This window comes from Syngnathus floridae, chromosome 12 (assembly GCF_059516105.1).
Source record: "Syngnathus floridae isolate MCC-2025c chromosome 12, RoL_Sflo_1.0, whole genome shotgun sequence".
Lineage (NCBI taxonomy): Eukaryota > Metazoa > Chordata > Actinopteri > Syngnathiformes > Syngnathidae > Syngnathus > Syngnathus floridae.
The window spans coordinates 9,023,651-9,044,377 of NC_142424.1; the positions used below are offsets into that span (position 1 = coordinate 9,023,651).

The following is a 20,727-nucleotide window of genomic DNA, read 5'->3' on the forward strand; positions in this document are numbered from 1 at the left end:
AAGAGGAAAAAATACAACTGGTTCATTAATCAAATTTGAAGCGTCATTTTCCCATCACTACTGGTGTCTATTTACGGATTCTGAGAAATGATGGATATTTGTCCATATCAACGACACAACTGAAACCAGGTTCACAAAATAAGACTATTATTTAGACTTCCTTTCCCATGATACACCATGATATAGATGACAACCATAGACATGGAAGTCTGCTACCTGGATAATGCTTCATTTCCACTGTGTCTTTCTAATGATCCCAAACTTCGATGTTTGGTCCAGTGCACTGTCTGGCAATCAGGTTGTGATTTCTCAATATACAAAACACAAGCTTGTTTCCATTAGATCACACTAGACTTCCATGAGACTTGTTTTAAATTATCTTTAATTGTGTTGCGCAATACTTGTTGTGTTCAACAAAAGTTTTAATCATCTCAAATATCTTCATCAATTTATGCTTACCATTTCTCCTGGCAACCCTGGTCGCCCACGTTCCCCAGGTTCGCCAGGGGCCCCCTGAGAGGAAAGATCAGAAAGAACATTCAAGCATGAGCCTTGATCATGGATAGTGCAAATTCCTAACCTGCATGCCAGTCTTGCCCATCTCTCCAGGTGGTCCAGCAGGACCGTCTTTAATCTGAAAGCTCACAATAAATTAACATTGTGAGTGCGGATAAAAAAATAAAAATAAATCTGTTTAATGTGTTATTAATCACTTTCTACTTACAGGCCAACCAGCATGGAGCATCTGGTAGAAACTGGTTTGCTACAATAATTAAACACAGACAAGATTCACAAAATGGGCAAATGACATTTCTTATTCCTTCATCTATTACTGTAACTTTTCTGTAGTTCATTTCCTTACTTTGTCATTGAAAGGCGTCATTGGAGTTACTGCAGATAAGTTCAAAGTTTGTAGAATAAACCACAAACCACAAACAGATTCATTCTCTCATCTTTTCGTCTAATAAAGGGCTTTCCATCATTCCGACATATCTGGGGGTGCATTCCTCAACACTAGGCTGAAGTCATTGTTCAAAGCATAAGCAGACGAGCGCAGATGTTCTTGCACACACTGACTACATGCTCTGTCTTTATTTTCAGTTTACTTCAAGGGAATTAAGCATGATACACACATTAAAATATGATGATTTGGGGATTTACTATGATCAACCTTCACCCAAAGTTTGCTTTGTTTTGCTATCATTTAAAAAAAAAATGTCCTGACAACATTTAAAATGACAAAATCCTGCCATCATTACAAAACTTAGGTGAGATGGACTTCCGAATTAGAGAATGAACACATTGAGTCGAGTGTTTATATAATGTGCCCTCCAAGTGTTTATGTGTACCCCTGCTTTAGCCAAAAACATTTTTATCAGCCAGGCGTATACCTGGAAGGCAGCCCATTCCTCAGCAGTATTTCTCCACAGATACAGGATTGGTAAACCTGGTGGTCCTGGAGGTCCACGGCCACCCTTATTTCCTGGACTCCCTTCAGGGCCGATCTTACCCTTTGAGAATCACAATTCAGTTCATGGAAATAGTGAAAAAGGCACATTCAGAGCTGAGGAGAGAAACATTACTATGAGTAAAAATATACACTGAACATTGATTTAATGGTGTGGGTGATCAGAATGGTCGCTTTTGTGAAATGATTAAATGTGTCAACACAAAATAGCTAATTACGTCTAAAACAGGTTTTCCTCACCTTATCCCCTTTAAATCCAGGCCACCCAGGTTCTCCAACACAGCCCTAAAGTTGAAATAACAATCTGAATACTCAATAGACCGCAAAATGCATAAAATACAACTACTACAATACACATTTTCTTGGATGCGTATATTTGGTTGTATGTATAAAAAAAAAAAAAAAATGAAATCTGACATGCACCACACCACCTTGTCTGGGAAACCATCCAGCATCATGAAGTGCTTTAATATATATTATTTCAATTTCAGTGAGCTCTAAACATTTTATTATTTTGAGCAAGAATGACAAATTTAATACTGAATTATCTTTTTATAGCCACATTGGAAACATCTTACGTATCGACCCATAAAATATATTGTTTAGTGGTCTAACAGTTTTGTTAATGGCTAAATATTACAATTAAGCTTTTTACAATTTCAAGACATACATGTGCACACATATTTTACTACTGTACTATACAGTACCTTACATATATATCAACCCACCCTTTCTCTGTCTTGCTTTTTCCTCACGAGATTCACGGATGTGCTGGAGCCTATCCCAGCTAACTTTGAGCAAAAGTCAGGGAATACTCTGAACCGGGTCATCAGCGACTCAATCACAGGGCAGTAGACAACATAGGTTTCAACAAAGTACTCGGAGGAAACCCATGCAGACACGGATAAAACATGCAAACTTCCCTCAGGAAAACTGGAGCCCAGATTTGAACCCATGGCCTCAAAAACTGAGACGGATCGACTAAACATCTGCTCACCGTGCCTACATACTGTTCATAAATATCAAACTAAGCAAACTACAAATGAAATATTTTTATATCAAACTGAGCAGGCCAGAAACAGAATATTTTGAGGTATACGGTTGCAATAATACTAGTGATGAATCTTGGTCATTTTAATTCAAGACTAGTACAGAATTAGCTAGTCGTAACGTCAAGGTCTGGTTCAGCTATATTAAATGACATGATTACACCCTCTTCTAGAGACTAAAAAAAAATAAAAATACTGATCTGAGCTTAGATCAGAGACGTGTTTCAACATGTTTGTGTGGTGTAACATCCGCTATAATCAAGCTCAGATGGTGGCTAATAGAAAACATTTCTTGTTAGCTGCAAAGCCAAACATCCTTGGCTCGAAGGTTTATCATTCAATTTTGCCATTCAGTGATATGTATAAGCAAATTTATCAATATGACAGCCTCAGTCAACATGTATACAAGTATCTTTAAAACATATCTTCATCACGCTGGAGCATTTGTGTCGAACTGTGGGCGGCGGGCCAGATTTGGCTCATAGTGTAATTATATTTGGCCCGCGAATACAAATTGTGCATCGACTATGTGTCAATACTCAAATTGCAAATTTTCTTTACTTTTAAAAAATAGAGATGTTGCTAAGAATTGTTATTACCATTCAACTTTTTTAAAAATTGAAAAGTTTATATTAGTTTCAGATTCTAAAGTGAGTCATTTAGCAGTTTGTTGTGTAGCCTGTACCTGTAAAGTATATAATATGAGACATTTATTTTTGTTGACAGTCATAATGGCCCTCAAAAGGAAACTATGACTACGGTGCGGACCGTGACAAAAATGAGTTCCCTGCACTTGAGTTAAGAAAATAAAGTTCGATCACACACAACCATTTCCGGTTTTACCCTACGAAACCAATATTAACCGATCTACAATTATGGCTTTTCGAGGCTCATCCAAGGATCCAAGGCATTATTATTACAAGTTGAGTAACACTTACCTCTTGTCCAGGAGGGCCCATCCTGCCTGGTGCTCCAGGTTTGAGACGATACAGATTGCCATCTGAACCCAAGATCAGGTCTCCGTCTTTAGATACAACGGTTATGGTTCCAGATTTGCTCTTATTTGGAACTTTAACTTGGAGTTTAGCTGGATGGTGAGTGTATGTAATGTTCTGTGTGTAGCTGGTCAATTTATCAATGTCCTCGCTTTGTCCAGTAGAGTCAAAAGGTGGTCTGGGATCTAAGAGAAGCTTAGGAGGAGCAGTAAATGCCACAACAGGGTCTTTGCGAGGATTTCTATTGTCAAGATTAATGATGTCATTGCTTGGTTTTCCTGGGAACGATGATGACGTTCTCCCACCAGGGTCAACCTTTTTATTTGAAGTGATATTGTCCTCAAAATGCTTTGAGGCCACTCCAGGCTTCCTGTTTTGTTTTCCCTTGAGTCTACTCTTAAAAGGCTTCCACTGAGGGTTAATTTGTCTGCCAATTTGTGAAGTCAGATCGAATAATTCAGTGTCTTCATCCACAACAAGGACCTCTCGTTGTCCTACAGCACCTTTACGATTTGTTCCTGAAGGCAGAGTCCCATCTCCTCGAGAAACGCCTCGTCGCCACATCGCATTTTGCTAAGAGATACAGAAGATAAAGCAAACGTTGATTGTAAGATACATGCAGGAGAAACATAATTAATGCAATAATCAAAATTCAATTACGAATATTACATTCCACAATTACAAAATTAGGCATAATCATAAAAAACGATTTATTACTGTGCATTAATATCAATGCACAGCTTGTTTATACAAGGACATCATACTTGAATATGCACATATGCACAATTTTAAAATAAGTATACTTTTAACATTTGTTTAAACATAATTTTTGTTTTTGTCATGATCTGATATTGCATGCATCTCGATGCTATCAGATAATAATTTAGAGTTATAAAAAATATCAAAAAGAGAATTTAGTCACACTTTTAGTACAACAATGATAAATTTTGCTTCATCATATTTCTGTCTTTATAGGCCAATGAGAGTTAATAGTCTTGTAATCCAAGATGTTTCTTTTCTTTGGACCTGGTTTATAAATTATTGCTATAGAGTTCATAATAACCCTGTGTTAATACCACTACACAGATATTTGTTTCGTTATTGTTGGATTACTTTTTTCCTCTAGGGAACACAAATTTATGATGGCTCAAGGCTAATCTTTCCTTTCAATCTATTTTATTATGCTGAAATATTTTACTTATAAATGTTATCTGTACTTCCCAGTGGTATTTTTATTTCTGTATTCATTGCTTTGTAATAATATGGTATATTCCAACCCCTTTTAAAACATCACAAATCTTCAAACTCTGCATAAAGTTTCTTTATCCATCAGGTTAAGTCGCATTCACCACATTAAATGTTATTAATATTCAACCGGAAACATTTACACAGTTAGTGCCTCTTAAATTACCAATTAAAAAATCACACCGTGATTCAAGTGCAGCTTTTGCACAATAATGTATTAGGTTATACAAGAATGTGGCATTGGGAGAAGAAATGTTCATGCAGGCAAATCTCGATAGCAAATTTTGACCTGAACACAGTGAAGAGAACATACAAGACCTAACGCTATATACTATAATGATATCAGAATCTTTTTTAATGCCAGGATGTTTCACACTTGTGCATTCTGGCCAAAAATTCTATTGCCCTTAATCCAGAAAGTGAACTACCCTGCAGAACTTTGCTACATCACACAGAGGACAATAACGGTAAAAACAAGAGCCACTATTATAGTGTATTCTATTTTGTTGGGAGTCATTTCTGGACTATAAACCGCACCAGAATATAAACCGCACCAACTACAATTCGGGGAAAGTCTTGTTTTGTTCAAGATGCACTGGACTAGCCGCAGGTGTTTTATTGTTTGATTTTCATATGTAAGAGAATATGCACAAATTATACTTTATAATCAAATCATGAAAAGTCCATAGATAAGACGCACAACACTACACTCAACTTGCTGCAGGCCTGGTAAACCCAAATATTAGCAGTCTGACAAAATCCTTGTGCACAAGGATGTTATTTAGTGTGCCTTATAATAGACATAGAAAAGGCAGATATGCTTACAGAGCTGACAAAAACAAAATAATAATAATACGTTTTCATATTTCTCCCAATCGAGCAGGGGTGTCAAACTCTTTTTTTTTTTTTTGCCGGCCGCATTGTAGTCATAGCTTCTTTCGGAGGGCCATTATGACTGTCAACCCAAATAAATGTATGAGCACCTCATATTATATACAGTAAAAGCTACAAAACAAACTGACAAATAACTCTCTTTCAAATCAGATGAGTAAAAACTGGTCAAATATTTAAAAAAAAAGATATTTAAAGTGAAGACAATTTGCAATTCTAGTCATGACACATGAATTTGATGCACAATTTTTATTCGCGGGCCACATAAAATGATGTGGAGGGCCGTATCTGGCCCCCGGCCTTGAGTTTGACACCTGTGCAATAGAGCATCGAGATGCTGGATATTTAGGATGCTCTCTTCCATCTTTCCAAACGTTATGGGTCTGGTTCAGGATAAAGATAAACGTCGTGAATTCTGTTAGCTCATAATGGTTTGAGAAGGGAAGCACATATGGAAAGTACAAGAGCCGCAGGAGACAAGAGTGTGGCAGGAGCTCACCCTGAGAAGTTGTAGGGCAGAACATACGCAACATACTATGGAGAACATACAGTAGTAGCTCATACAACCCTATCATATTACTCCTGACCCGTTGCACGCTGCCAGAACATTTACAACAAATTCACTTTGAAGGCCAGGTGGGACACAAACGTACAGGGAATCATTTAAAGAAAGTGAAGAAAGAACAGCTGCAACGGTGAGTCAGATTCAATGTTCAGGTGGGAGTTGTGCCAGCAAAAACTACGATGAGTTATTGATGGCTTGGAAAGGTTTTTTTATTTTTTTATTTCCTTGACTACAGAAGCTGTTTAGTTAAAGCACTATAGTAACTGCGATAACACACAACAAATACAGAACAAATACAAAATTATTTAGAGCTATAAATAGTGAATATTTTTGGAAATTATTATTCTAGTGATTCATCAAAAAAATTAATTTTGCATAAAAGTCTATTTCAAAACCTCTTTCTTTTTTTCTAATTACTGCTGTTTATTTGGTTTTGTTTAGTGATTAAAAAAAATAAATAAATTAAACAATACCACACGAAAGGAATTAATGTACTCACCAAACCTTTTGAAACTGGTGATTACTGATACAGTGGAGTGTTTTCCAAAGTAAAAGCAGATGTTTGAAAATATATTGTATGAAGGACTACATAAATTAAAGAATAATTACCATTGAGAGGTTGACATTAGAGAATTTGGACAATTTTAAGTTAGAAGGCATTCCTCAACTACTACAGTTATTGATTAATTTGATAATCAATTACTTGTCGATTAATCTATTATTTTTGACAACTCAATTTTGACAGTAAATGAATGAATGAATGAATAGATGAATGAATGAATGAATGCACAAATGCATGAATGAATGAATGAATAAATAAATGAAATAAATGATGAAATGAATGAATGAACAAATGAACTAAAATAAAGCTTTTTCAGATACTCATTGAACAAGATGGTTTTAAAATTGTGACAGATACAACAAAACAATGTTCCATTTTGCACCTCATACAACAAATGCATTTAGGGAGTAATGCTTAGCTATGCAATTTATTTATTGCTCTCTCTGTTTGTTACTCATGTGCAATATTGTTTTTTGTACTATTTCTGTGTGAGCTACTGGAGCCAGAATTTCCTGAGGGAGCAATCCCAAGGGATGAATGAAGTTGAGTCGAAGTCTAGTAAAAGTACTAAAAAAGGGAACTGTTTACTAAGAAAACAAATACTGCACAATCAGTTATTGACCCTTGATGCATGCTCACACAATAACTACTACAAGAATAACTAACTGAAAGAAAACAACTTCATGTAGCGTAAGTCGGTAGGGCAATGTGAGGCGATTAAAGGGCAGAGGCAGGCAAGAGGCCTAACAAGGTACCCCAAGAGAACACAAAGCCCCTTTCATGCTTTCTTATCCTGATCCACAAAGTCAGGCAGACTGGTCTGCTTGTCAAACTGACACTGGATCGCCCTTAGCTTATCTTCTCCCAGTCTGTAAGACTATCCTATAGGTTTTCAAGAAAGGAAGGCTTCAAATATACCTTATGAAGTCAGTCTAGTGCAAAGCCTGGGCTAATTGTGCACATAGTGTGGCTTTTTCTTTCTTTGGTATTTTCATAGACGCAATCCGATAGAAGTTTTGCTCCAACGTCCCGACCAATTGAAGCTCTTCTCATTCCCTTACAGCAGGTAAGGCGCACAGTCTATGTAAATAGAGGAAGCAGAAGAGATTTGCTTGCTGGAGTCCATGCAGGAGATCAGCACATGTAAAGTATGTTTATAAGAAACTGCAAGATCTCCACTTGCGGATGATTTAAAGTTGGCCACTGTAAAATGAACACTCGAGACATCTCTGCACCTTCCACTGCATTTGTCAAACACCAACCGGTTGTGCCGTGGTCAAGGGCGGCACTTTTGAAAATATTAAAGATGAAAATAATTATGCTGAATTTGAAAAGCTTACAAAATTATTACAGATTAGCAACATATTACAAACTGCATATATCTATAAAAAAGGTCTATGGAGAACTCAACCTCCAGTTCAATTACACCAAATCTCTTTTTTTTTGCTCTTGCGGGGTTAACGATCAGACCTAAAGTGCAAAATGCTCTCAAGTGCGGTGGTCTCCACCTCATTTACTACACTTGTTGCCAACAGCACACGCGATCTGTGAGTAAATGCACAATTTGGCATCTGCATTTGGGAATCTCAGTAAAAGATCAAAGTCTTATAAGATCATGCACAACATGACCACCAGCCGTGCATTCAATCTGTTAGTGAACATGCAATTTAGGCCCCTCTATTTGAGATGTAGGATCTAAGTCAGCACCTTTTCTGACCAGGTTAAAAGATAGAATTCCATTGAGAATGACATAAATAGTGTTGTATAACAAAATATTTTCATGCATAATCACAGCATGAGATCACACACTGAATTTGGTTGGTGAAAGTACTTCAACATGTAGCGACACATAGCGACTCCACATAATGGCTTGCTCATGTTCAACTGAATGACTATGAAAGAATAGACACAAATATTAATCACAACTTCAATGAAAAAAAAATAGCATGTTTGAGCTTGCGTTGCAAAAGTTAGATTAAAGGTTGGACCATGAAATCATTTAAAGGTGCAATTATCACACCTAGGGGCAATTTGGAGTGCTCAATCAGCCTACCAAGCATGTTTTTTGGATACGGGAGGAAACCTGAGTGCCCGGAGAAAACCCACGTGGGCACAGGGAGAACATGCAAACTCCACACAAGGAGGGCCGGAGGTGGAATCGAACCCACACCCTCCTAACTGTGAGACGGACGTGCTAACCAGTGTGGCACTTTGTATTTGAAGTTCAACTATTTGATCAACCTTTTTTGCCAACTGTCTGACATGTTACAAACCAAATAAGTAACCAAATCATTAATTCATGTTTGCGAATTTTTGCAGTCAATTTGAGATGAACCATGTCATGGTTTTGAAAAACTGAAAAATATTGACTTATTTTTTTTAGCCAATTCAGCAATTAATCAACAAAATATTCAACCGATTAATCGATCTTACGATCTTAACTTAATTGTTAGTTGCAGGCCTAGTGATTATTTCATATCTGACAAGACCACAGTATTTTTGTTCAATTTACCATCAATCAAAGTCACCAGTTTAATTTTCACAAACTTCAAACCCAAGTCTAATATTGCAAATACCATATTTTCTGGACTGTAAACCCGGCCAATGCGATTTATCTACGAATTTTTGATGATTTTTATTATATTGTATGATAAGTGCATATCCTCTTATGCATGGAAATTAAACATTAAAATATAGCCCATATATACATATGCTATATATACATATATACATAAACATACATACATATACATATATATACATACATATACATATATATACATATACATAGTATATATGTACGTATATACTATACATATATGTGTATATATATATATATATATATTTATATAAATATATCAAATATAGCATATAGTCCAGTGCGGCTTATATATCAACAAAATAGGATAGGGAATGCATTTACCGTATTTTCCGTACCATAAAGCGCTTTGGTTTAAAAAGGCGCAGACTCAATAGCAGGGTCTATTTTGTATTTAATCCACACCTGGGGTGCACCGCATTATAGGGCACATGCATGCCATGACTTACGATAAACAAAAACCATCATGGGAGCAAGACAGTGATTTTGGTTGTACTTTATGCTACTATTTAACCATGCACTCTATTCTACTCACATTATTATTAATCGGTATTCATACGCAAATACATCCAAGTCATCATCTTCTGTATCCGAATTAAACAGTTGGGCAAATTCACCATTAAACATGCCAAGTTCCCTCTCGTCATTGTCTCGTGGTTGTCACGTTGCTCTTCGGCAATGATTCTGACTTTCCAGAAAGTCTCGTAAGCATGTCTTTGTCGATGCCATTTTAGCGGGTCCTAATGCTTTGCACATTTGTTAATTGCGGCGGAGGTACGTAATCTACGTAGTACGTACAGTCCTCTGATTGGTTTTTACTACGTTAAACATAATGTCCTCTGATTGGTTCATTGGGTCTATATATTACGTGGCGGTAGAAAAAATGGCTTCAGTGCAACTTATTACAGGGCACCTGCATGTGATCATACGTTGCAGGATCATCATTACACAGTGTCTGTGCAAATCTCAACAGGGAAAGTAAAGCCTTCAGAATGAGGGCAGATGTTGGCAGGTGACACCTGGACTGCATTAATGGTTATTACTGTGCCCTCTGTCAGCCTGCTTAGGAGTTTGTCTGGATAGAGCTGACAGATCGACTCTTATGAGCGTTCTGGGCCATGAGAACTTGATGGCGGCCCCATTGAATGGCAGAGTGCTGTAGGCAAGAACGCTATCAACGCACGCGCATGCACAGTGATACACAAACACACACTTGCAAGCACAATGAAAACTTGCTCCTACAAAGGCCTAATCAAATGGCAAGGTCCGTAAATCTAGCCAAGACACAGGTATGCAAGCATTTTCAGACTGGCTGGGTCTTGCAAAGCAGCAGTTGGCTGATCTGAATAATGAGAGCAAAGGCCTGATGATTTAGGACAGTGTTTCCCAACATTTATTGGGCCATTTTAAATTGGTAAAAACACACAACTAAACAAGAATATTCCCAAAATAGTATGGCTTCAGGAAAAAATGAGGATCCCTCATCTTAATTCACTCACAATTATAGTTAATTTGTGTGAAAACTTACGTTTTAATTGAATACAAAACTATTACACTTGCAGTAATCCATGCCCTTGTCAAACTCAAGGCCCGGGGGCCAGATCCAGCTGCTGCATCGTTTTATGTAGGCCTTATAAGCAAATCAAGTCCATCATGACCATTGCTATAATCTTTTCAAAAATTGCTGTCATGTGCAATAAGTAACTGAGATTTTAAAATATTTGTTATAGTAACTTGGAAAATTGAAGAAACTGCTATCATTGACAACTGATTTGAAAACAAGATTTTTTTTTAGTATAATATATGACAATTTGATGAGATGATTCCACATTTATTTGATTTCATCGTCATAACAGCCTTTTTAGGGAAGCCGCATGTATAAATTGGCTCTCGACAAAACTAAATTTGACACCCCTGCTCTGCAGTATTCTTTATTCTGCACTTCATTGTTCTTCCAAGCACTACACATTGCTGGTATAGATCAATAAACCTATGTAATTAATGAATCATAAATATCTTGTGGCATTCCAGATAATCGCTCAGAGTATCCCGATATGGAATCAGTGATTTCTAAAAATAAAAAATACTCAGGAATTTGATGAAGCGTTAGCAATACAGTCAGATGAATCAAAGCTAATTTGTTCATTGTTGAAAAGCATCCCGCCTCCAGAATACGTTGACCAGAAACTTAACTACATCCATGCACAAACGTTTGCGTGTGACTTCTGTTGTGACTTTGCTAAGCCTGGCATTAATGCTGTTTTTTTTTTTTTCTTATTTTACTCTGTAGGACCACCCATGTTACAAATCCCACTGTTAGTTGGGATCAAAGTGTGAACCAAATCCTCAGTGGTGGTCTGGGAATATAAGATTCTGAAGCATGCATGCCTGAGAGGTGCAGGGAACCTCAAATGCCGTTGAAATATTTGTATACATAAGTTTAGTTGGCTTCCACCTCAGGCCAATAGCCTTATACAAAGACAAAGCCAAACAGTAGCAACTGACTGCAGATCACTAAGCTTGAATACAGCTGATGTAACTGTATCTACATTTCAATGGTATTGTTCCATTCTCCACTAAAGGAACACAATAATCCCCATAAAAAGGCCACAATTTGCTTTGTTGTTTAGGATTCCTTTCGACACTTTGGCCTGTAGTTCCGTAAACAGCGAGAAATTATGATGATTTGAAATGATTTGTACAACCCTTTTTAAATTTAAAGATGTTCACGTTAGAAGAAGGCATGTGTTATCATGCAGAATAAACGATATTATCCACAGGCAATAACAGTTTATTAGGTTGTATCACTTACAAAATTACTAGTAATGAAATACAAGCACTGTTCTGCTTTTACAAGGAGCATGACGCTCACCTTTAATTGACAATTCCTACTAAACGATGTTAAAAAATCATTGTGTGCTTTGTTGTTTGATTGCATGGCATCACACTGGTTGGTGGTGGTACTGCAGGATTAAAAAAAAAATACTACTGTGATATCCGGACTACAGTTAAAGTCAGCCATGAAAAAATATGCCCGCTTAGCTTTATTTGCCCAAGGTCTCCATGCTATAACATGTGATATTTGCAAAAAGAAAGTCTTAAAAAGATAGAATTATAAAAAAAAAAAAAAAACAATGCAATGTCCTCCCGAGCTCATGTATGATGGGAGACCTTGTTGTAAACTACTTGTAACTTATTTTTATTAAACTGTTACTAAAATAAAAGTGTTGAAACAATCTCAACTACTTTGCTCATTTTGCAAATGAATTCCTTCTTGATAGATTACGTGATGTTTACATTGATCGTCACATGTCACATGGCTGAAAAAGAAGGGTTCAGATTAACGTCGTAAAATAGAAACAGCAGATCAGAATAGATCACGTGACATCTAAACTGAATTTTCATTTCGTTTGGTCGGTCTGTTTCATTTGAATCTGATACAAGGCTTCATGTAAACGATCACTGGCAGGGTGATATTTAGTAGGGTGTGACCTCAGTTTCATTAGTCCATTGTGATTTCATTGGTCAGCCTATCGGTTAAAGTATTGGCATCAGAAAGCTCATTAGTAAAAAAAATATATAAATTAACAGGGTCACTTGAGGCAATGGGGTTCTACGCATGGGAAAAAAGTAGTTGCTTCTTTTTAGTAAATGAAGGTACTAATGTTTCTAATAATTTGACTCTCTTGAGTAGCTATAGTTGCACAATGGAATAGTATGGCAGCTAATATTCCAAACAGATTATGAGTTTGATGAGACATTAGTAAAAAAAAAAAAAAATTAATTAGAATGGAGGCTCAAATATTTTGAGCACAGCTTTGTTAAGCAATTAGTATGCTGTATAAAGAAGCAAAAAAAAAGCAAAAAAAAAAAAAAAAGCATTTATTAGCCTAAAAGCAAAAACTTGCTCAATGTTCATGAAATTCGTTTGAAATTAAAAAAAAGCAAAGAACAGTTTTAACAAGGTAATTACTCAGGTTCAATTCTACGTTATTAGTAAACACTAGAATTGCACATACTAAATACGGAGAACATTCAGAACAGTTTATCTTCTATTATCTCAGCTAAGAGCATCACCATCAGACTGCAATCAACTATAAATGCAGTTCGACTTGTACCTTTTGTTTTTGTTGTCTTTGACTCTGCACATACTGCCCATCTAAATCCAACAGCAAGCATCCAAGCAACAAGCACCATCCAAGAGGAAAGAACATGACTGTAGAGGAGACACTGCCGATCTGTTTGCACTTCAGCTGTGTTTCATTCATAGTCACATGCAGACCTCAGCAAAAGAGGTTGATCCAATGCTCAGCTACACACCCACACAAGGTGCACACCCCTCTTCCCTGGTATCAACCATATACCTTTCATACATAATCTGCATTAAAAAAAAAAAAACATATTCACAAGGGTGGATGTCTTATGTAACTGAACAGATTTTTATGCAGTTCCAATATTTCGCACTGGATTTTTTTAAGACCAGAAACCCACTTGAAAGAAATATCAATACACTAAAAAAACTAACTTTATAATTGAATTATCTGAAGGGATTTTAAGAACCTCTGGGAAAACTGGAATTGAAACTCACATCTGGGACAATTTAAAATTCATTAAAAACCTAAAAGAGTGAATCACAGCTTGCATTTTGTTATAATTACTCTAACATTGTAATCAAGCAACCACACTACAAAGATTTATCGGTGTAATGAAAAAATAAGACGAAATACATTACGAGACTTTTCAAGAAAGAATAAAAAAGAAAGTAAGCCAATGATGAGATAATATGGGGTTCTCCTTACTCGCTGGGTTTCGATTACAAGCAGCTTGCTCACAAGCAAAAGCATGAACAATCTCTGAGGACAGATAAGGAGAGAGGGATTTCATGATATCCAGATTCCAAGAAGAAACCACATTAGAGATAAATATCGCTTTGCATTCTCGAATCACATCTTCATTGACTGAACTGGCTCCAAAAAAAAAGAGAACCTCCGACCATAAAGTGAACTAGTAAATGGCAAGTATCACTTCAAGTGTAACACAAGTGGTGTCCTAGTAGGAATAAAAGGTCAATGAGCCAGAGCTGTTGATTCAGGGTGAAAAGCTCATCCATGCATTTCTTCTGGCAGAGGCAAAGCAGACAAGCAAGACAAATGAGTGCTCTCCGTAGAGTTCTCTACTCTTTCCCAGCGCAACATCTTCCTCAACCTCTCCACTAAATGACTTCCAGAGCTGTCTGGCACGAGCAATAAAAGTCCTCGTTTATGTTTTCAAGGCAGATGCAGCCTGTAGTGAGGTGATGTCTGTCCTTATGGATTGCAAGTTGTTGATGTTGCAGAATGTGGATGTTCACATACTTCATGCCAAAAGCTCTTGAATTAGCACCAATGGAATCATTTTGATGGTACACTGACGAGTAATGAGGTAAAATTCTACAATTGCCATGGTGTCCAACTTCCATAACAGCATAACATTTTATTATTGCGCCTTAACATTGTGGCCACATTTTATAGTAGAGAAGAACAATAAATAAAACACATATACTCTTTAAAACCTCCTTTGGAGATATATGTTCGATATGCCCAATTGTAACTACAATACACAAGCATACCTGTTCAATGTGTCAATGTGACTAAGGACTTGTGCCACCTGATCAGTTACTGGATTCTTAAAATGGTGCAAAAACTTGTTCATGAGCAGATGTTTATAATCTAAAAAAGTGGTATGTTGGTCCCATCAGAAAGAGACACGCCTGTAATTTTTTACCAACTGTCCATGATCCATTTATAATGTGTCCCGATCCAATAGTTGAATAATGATTCTGTCAAGTCCTCTCATTTTCTACAAAGTGCCTCTCCGCATGTTACTACGTGCTAAAATCATGCAATATTTTTTTTTCAAAAGGTCATGCTGTAACAAATTTTCTTCAGGAATTCACTACTAAGCAAGTTTTTGATGAGTCACACATAGGGCATTACAGTAGCAGAGTTTTTAACATGTCTTGCCTCACAATTGAATTGACAGTTATGAATCAATCAGTTATGCTCAATGACACAAACTTTTTTTTTTTTTAAATTAATCTATTCCTCCAGAAATGCTTCCTTGTTTTCCCATTATCCAAGCTCTAGCTTCTGTCAACAAGCAACTTCTTGTCCTACTTGATTATTCGAGGGCTTTGTCTGTAATTATTTCACAATGGACGCAGTTAGTTTCGGGGGAGGTCAGGAGTTACTTCTGAATGGATGGCAATGGGCTCCACAAAGAAAAGCCTGACAGTGTACAGAACATTCTTAAGAGAACAAACTTGGCATTTTGAGGCTCTTGATATAATCCATGCTTCCACTTTGTAATATTTAACAAATGTTTCTTTCAAGGAATTATGGTGGTTTCTAACGATAGCTGTTTGACTATAGCTCCAGAATTTAAGAATTCATCCATCCATCCATCCATTTTCTGAACCGCTTAGTCCCCACGGGGGTCGCGGGCGTGCTGGAGCCTATCCCAGCCATCAACGGGCAGTAGGCGGGGGACACCCTGAACCGGTTGCCAGCCAATTGCAGGGCACACAGAGACAAACAACCATCCGCACTCGCACTCACACCTAGGGACAATTTGGAGTGCTCAATCGGCCTACCAAGCATGCTTTTGGGATGTGGGAGGAAACCGGAGTGCCCGGAGAAAACCCACGCGGGCCCGGGGAGAACATGCAAACTCCACACAGGGAGGGCCGGAGGTGGAATCGAACCCGCACCCTCCTAACTGTGAGGCGGACGTGCTACCCAGTGCGCCACCGAGCCGCCAATTTAAGAATTCCTTTCTTTCTTTTTTTTTTTTTTTTTATTAGAGACACTGCAATTCATCTGTGCCTCTCGACCAGAACTGGAAACAATATGACCAAATCAACCCTCGCTACGTCTTTATCAATTCAAAATAGAATGGAAAGTAAGCATAGTCATTTTATGTTATAAACGGATCTTTCATTTCGAAAGTATTTTTTCCGAAAGTTGTTTTGTGTAATTTGGCAAAAAAAAAAAAAAAAAAAAAAAAGCAGACTACTATTTAGTTAGAGAAATAATCAATTCCATGTTAGTTTCTAACCTCTACATGACAAGTGACACTGTCTCTTGCATTTTTGGAAAATTGTTGGAAATTGACAATGTTGACAAAAGAGCTGCAAATAAAAACTTTGGAACTTCTAATTCTCGTCAGGTTATTGGAGTACATGTGCACATCTTTATTATAATTAAATTTTTAATATTTTATAAAGCAAATATTTGGGTTGAGAGTGAAACTACAGGCAAAGCTTGAACAGGCTCATTATCTTGAGCGGTATACATGCTACATTATAACACACATATAACAGATACACACACACACACACACACACACGTATATGGCATCGTAAATATGTCAGACTTTTACTCTAAACACCAGTAAAAGGTTTCTACCCAAATTGTCAAACACAGTAGCCTCTCAGAAAAGTCATTGATTGCTATCTTCATCTTTTCCTCCCACACACTCGATCGACAAAAGCTCTTTCTTCAGTGTCACAAAGGAACAGCAACAAAACTACTCTGTTACACTTTCTCATTCTCTCTCATTATCACTGTCAGTGTCTGAGGAAAATTTGCCAATGAGGATTTGCCGTGTTGCTCTTCGCATGTATACAGTTTTGGTAGTAATAAATTTTTGCCTCTTGCCATCCAAGCCTTAGAGAACAAATTTAAATGTGTGATTGCACCAGTTATTAGGGAAAAAAGAATTGGCTTTATTACAAAATTACGATAAACCACCTGCCTCAGATTTTTGTGGTCAAGAAACTCTTTGTTTTATCAAACTTGAGCAATAAATGACAAGAAAGGAAATAATGATTGATGCAAATCTATTTTTATGAAATACTTATGAGAGTGAGGAGTCAGGCTGAAAGTGCACAGTCAGCGCCAACATGACATGACATGTACGATAACCAGATTGCACTGATGACATCTGGTATAATGTTAACTTGTAGGATCCCAAGAGATGACCACAGGCTAACCACTCTATCACACTCTCCTATATAACTATGACCTGGCACTGACCTCATCTTACACAACAAGCCCCCCTCAGGCAGCCTGACCAGTTAGGTGAAAACCAAGTAACAGGAATGAAAAGAAAATACCAATGACAGCAGCCGTTTCATCGTTGGTGACTCAGTTCATACATAGAAACAGTCACGGACAATCCAAAAATACTCATTTGTGTAAAAAAAAAAAAAAAATCTCGAGGCAGTGCTGTCTGTCCATCAAAGCATGGCTGTTAATTTGTTCACTGTATTCTTGGAGGGGCAATTCAAGTAATCAATAGAAAGCAATTGGCAGTGGTGGGCATCCAAGAATGGCAACTTTATTCAGAAGTCGTTGAATTTAAGTTTGCTATCTACAGTACATATTGTATTTGTGTCTTTGAGCATAACAGGTCGGTGTACAGATTAAGTTTCACGCAACTTTACTTTGACCTTTAAGTATGTTGGTGTTGTATGTTTATGTACAAACTATTCAGCTGGTAATAAATAAGTCAACGCTTTTACAAAAGCAAGAAACTATAAACCAGTCCAGATTACAAAAATTCAGGACCATCATTATTTGATAAAGTTCATAGCCCTGATTATAGAGGTATTCATTAATAGAGCCCCCTGACCTCAGAGAGTGTTTAACATCTGGAGGAGTGTGGATTAACTGCTCAAGCCTCACGTCCCTACAGAGAGCACCTGTCTGGTGGCCTCACACAGTCATATGCATCAAAGCCAGGAAACCCTGGGAATGTGGCCGCGTGTCAGAAATGTGACGCACCAAAGACAAAAACAACACACAATAATGGAGGGGGAAATACTTCTTGTTAATATATAGTGGTTGTATTTTTTTTCCCCCAAGAGTGTGCAGACACTGAGGAGAGCCAGAGACTCAATGGTTGCACCGCCATAGGTCACATGCATGGATTTAATGAAAAGCAGGCTGCGTAGGAAAAAAAAATCCCAACAACCCTTTTCAATTGAAAGTTATTTGAAATGGACATTTGATCACTTTTGTGGTCATCAAAATGCTTTTAAAATGTTTTATTTGGCAATATTGAATGTTTGTTAATTGCTTTATAAAATACTTTGTTTCAAATTTTCACTCTTCTGTAAGTATGTTTTGTTGCACATCTCAGACATGTACGAAGAAATAGCAATAATATGGGACTTCTTTTTTTTTTTAATCCTGTAATGCTTGAGCCCTGATTATTGTCCTTTATAAATTTATCATACATACCGGTTATGTATGAATTGGGGAAAAACAATTTAAAAGGGTAAAGCAGCAAAACTAAAAACGATTAAGCAATTTGATTAAATATTTCTGAAAGGTGAGAAATTTACAAACTATCTTTGTTGGACAGTAGTTTGAAGACAACGCCTGGTCGTAACCTGAACAAACAATAGCCAATTGGAAAAAAATGTCGACAGTTAATAGGCCTTATTAACTTTAATTGTAAACAACAGTAGAATAAATCCATAGCAGCAGTTTATCAACTGCTAATGGTAGAAGAAAAATGCATCTTGTTCCAAGCTAGTATTGAGATGCTTATTTCTGAATAATTTAACATACTGTGGTTAAAATGTAATCTATAAATCCACAGAACATTTGCCAGAATCCAAATACTTTGTGGCATCTGAACTAAAACACAAGAACAGTACATAGCAGCTTATGCTTTAAAAACATTCAACATATGGTGTTGATACCTTCAAAGCTGTACAAAGAAGAACCAAATGGTTAAATTTATTTTGACAGTCTAACCACCTTAAAAAAAAAAAGAGTCCAAAGCAGAATATGAGCAAACTGCTGTCTTTCAAACACTATATGGAAATGTCAACTTTAACTATCGTATTTTCCGCACTAAAAGGCGCACCTAAAAACCTCCAATTTTCACAAAAGCCAACAGTGCGCCTTATAATCAGGTGCGCCTTATATATGGACCAATATTGAGCCACTACAGCAGGCGTGTCCAAAGTCCGGCCCACGGGCCAAATGTATATATATATATATATATATATATATATATTGACAAAGTTTTAAAATGGGCCGTTCATTGAAGGTGCGCCTTATAATTCGGTGCGCCTTATGTATGGACAAAGATTAAAAATGGGCCATTCATTGAAGGTGCGCTTTATAATCCGGTGCGCCTTATAGTGCGGAAAATACGGTAGACTGGAGGACCGGCATAGAACAGCACTCAAAAATGTAGAGAAATAACAGCATTTCTCAGAGTATAACATACAAACAAAAAGGGAGAGAAGACGATGAGATTCACACAGACTGAAGAGGCAGAGCCAGCAGACACAGTCACAATAAAAATGGAAAAATAGAAATACATGAACAGAACATAAAAGCAAGTCAGCCAATGCGGATTTCAGTAAATTGAGCATATGGTGTTGCTTGTTCCCTCATTTTTTACAATCCAAAACATCAACTACATCATCGAAAAAGCTTCCCAATACCATTTGAATGGATAAACTGTTCCTGATGACACTAGCATGACATGGAGTGCTATATATCACATTCACAACACTGTAGACAGGAAACAAAATCCCATTATTTATATTTTTAATGTGCATGACTTTGAAAATTGCTGTAGCTATTCATAGCAGTTTTGCTTTCTATTTGGTCTGTAAAGTTGATCCTAATGTATTCATAAAACATCGGTAATGAGCCAGAGTAAACAAACGTTTAAAAAAAGAACTAGTTTATATTTCTGTTTGGTCTGGAGAGTGATTTCTACCATGTATTGTATAGGTTTAAAATCCACATCATTATGACCATATGCTTGGCGCTTTCTTTTTTGATGCTTATCCGGATTTTTACCATTGTTTGTTTGCCTGGTCGGTTTACTACCTTCAGGCGTCCATTTTTAGAAGGAAAATACATGAGCTATTGAATTTGGAGAGTGGTTGACTTGGCCAGTTTAAAATTTGAAAGTAATTCTGTACCCTGATGAACGTCATTGTTGTTTTGGCAGAGTATAAATAAAGTTGAGCTGCGCTGTAAATAGTGCAAAACAGCAAATTATATAGTGATTGTGATCTATACATTTTTTTTCAGTCAGACAAAAATCGGTTCTTTTTTTTTTTTTTTTTTAAATTTGGGTGGATGTTTTTCACATTTCTACATGGGTTTTCTCTGGGTACTCTGGTTTCCTCCAAAAACATGCTTGTTAGGTTAATTGAGGACTAATATTTCCATATAATTTAAGAGGAATTGGTCGCCTCGCCATGTGTTCAGATGCATGGAATAGTGATTCCTTGTAACCTGCAAGCGAGAATCAACGCTAGCTCACTTGTGACCCT

The 20,727-nt window shown here is 36.9% G+C and overlaps 1 protein-coding gene across 3 annotated transcripts in view; it reads right to left on the minus strand.

Annotated features, from left to right (window-relative positions):
• The window catches only part of LOC148389987 (uncharacterized), a 65,029-nt gene that overhangs the window by 23,977 nt on the left and 20,325 nt on the right, over window positions 1-20,727 (minus strand). Inside the window, exons 1-7 of one of the 3 annotated variants that reach the window (XM_088391279.1) lie at window positions 13,493-13,642; window positions 3,456-4,085; window positions 1,709-1,753; window positions 1,392-1,511; window positions 725-763; window positions 581-634; window positions 460-513 (exon numbers count right to left, since the gene is read on the minus strand). In XM_088391279.1, coding sequence (XP_088247405.1) covers window positions 460-513; window positions 581-634; window positions 725-763; window positions 1,392-1,511; window positions 1,709-1,753; window positions 3,456-4,085; window positions 13,493-13,642 — 1,092 coding nt within the window. Of the gene's footprint in view, window positions 1-459; window positions 514-580; window positions 642-724; window positions 764-1,391; window positions 1,512-1,708; window positions 1,754-3,455; window positions 4,086-13,492; window positions 13,643-20,727 lie in introns of those variants that run through there. The other 2 variants (XM_088391278.1, XM_088391280.1) reach the window with 2 other exon arrangements.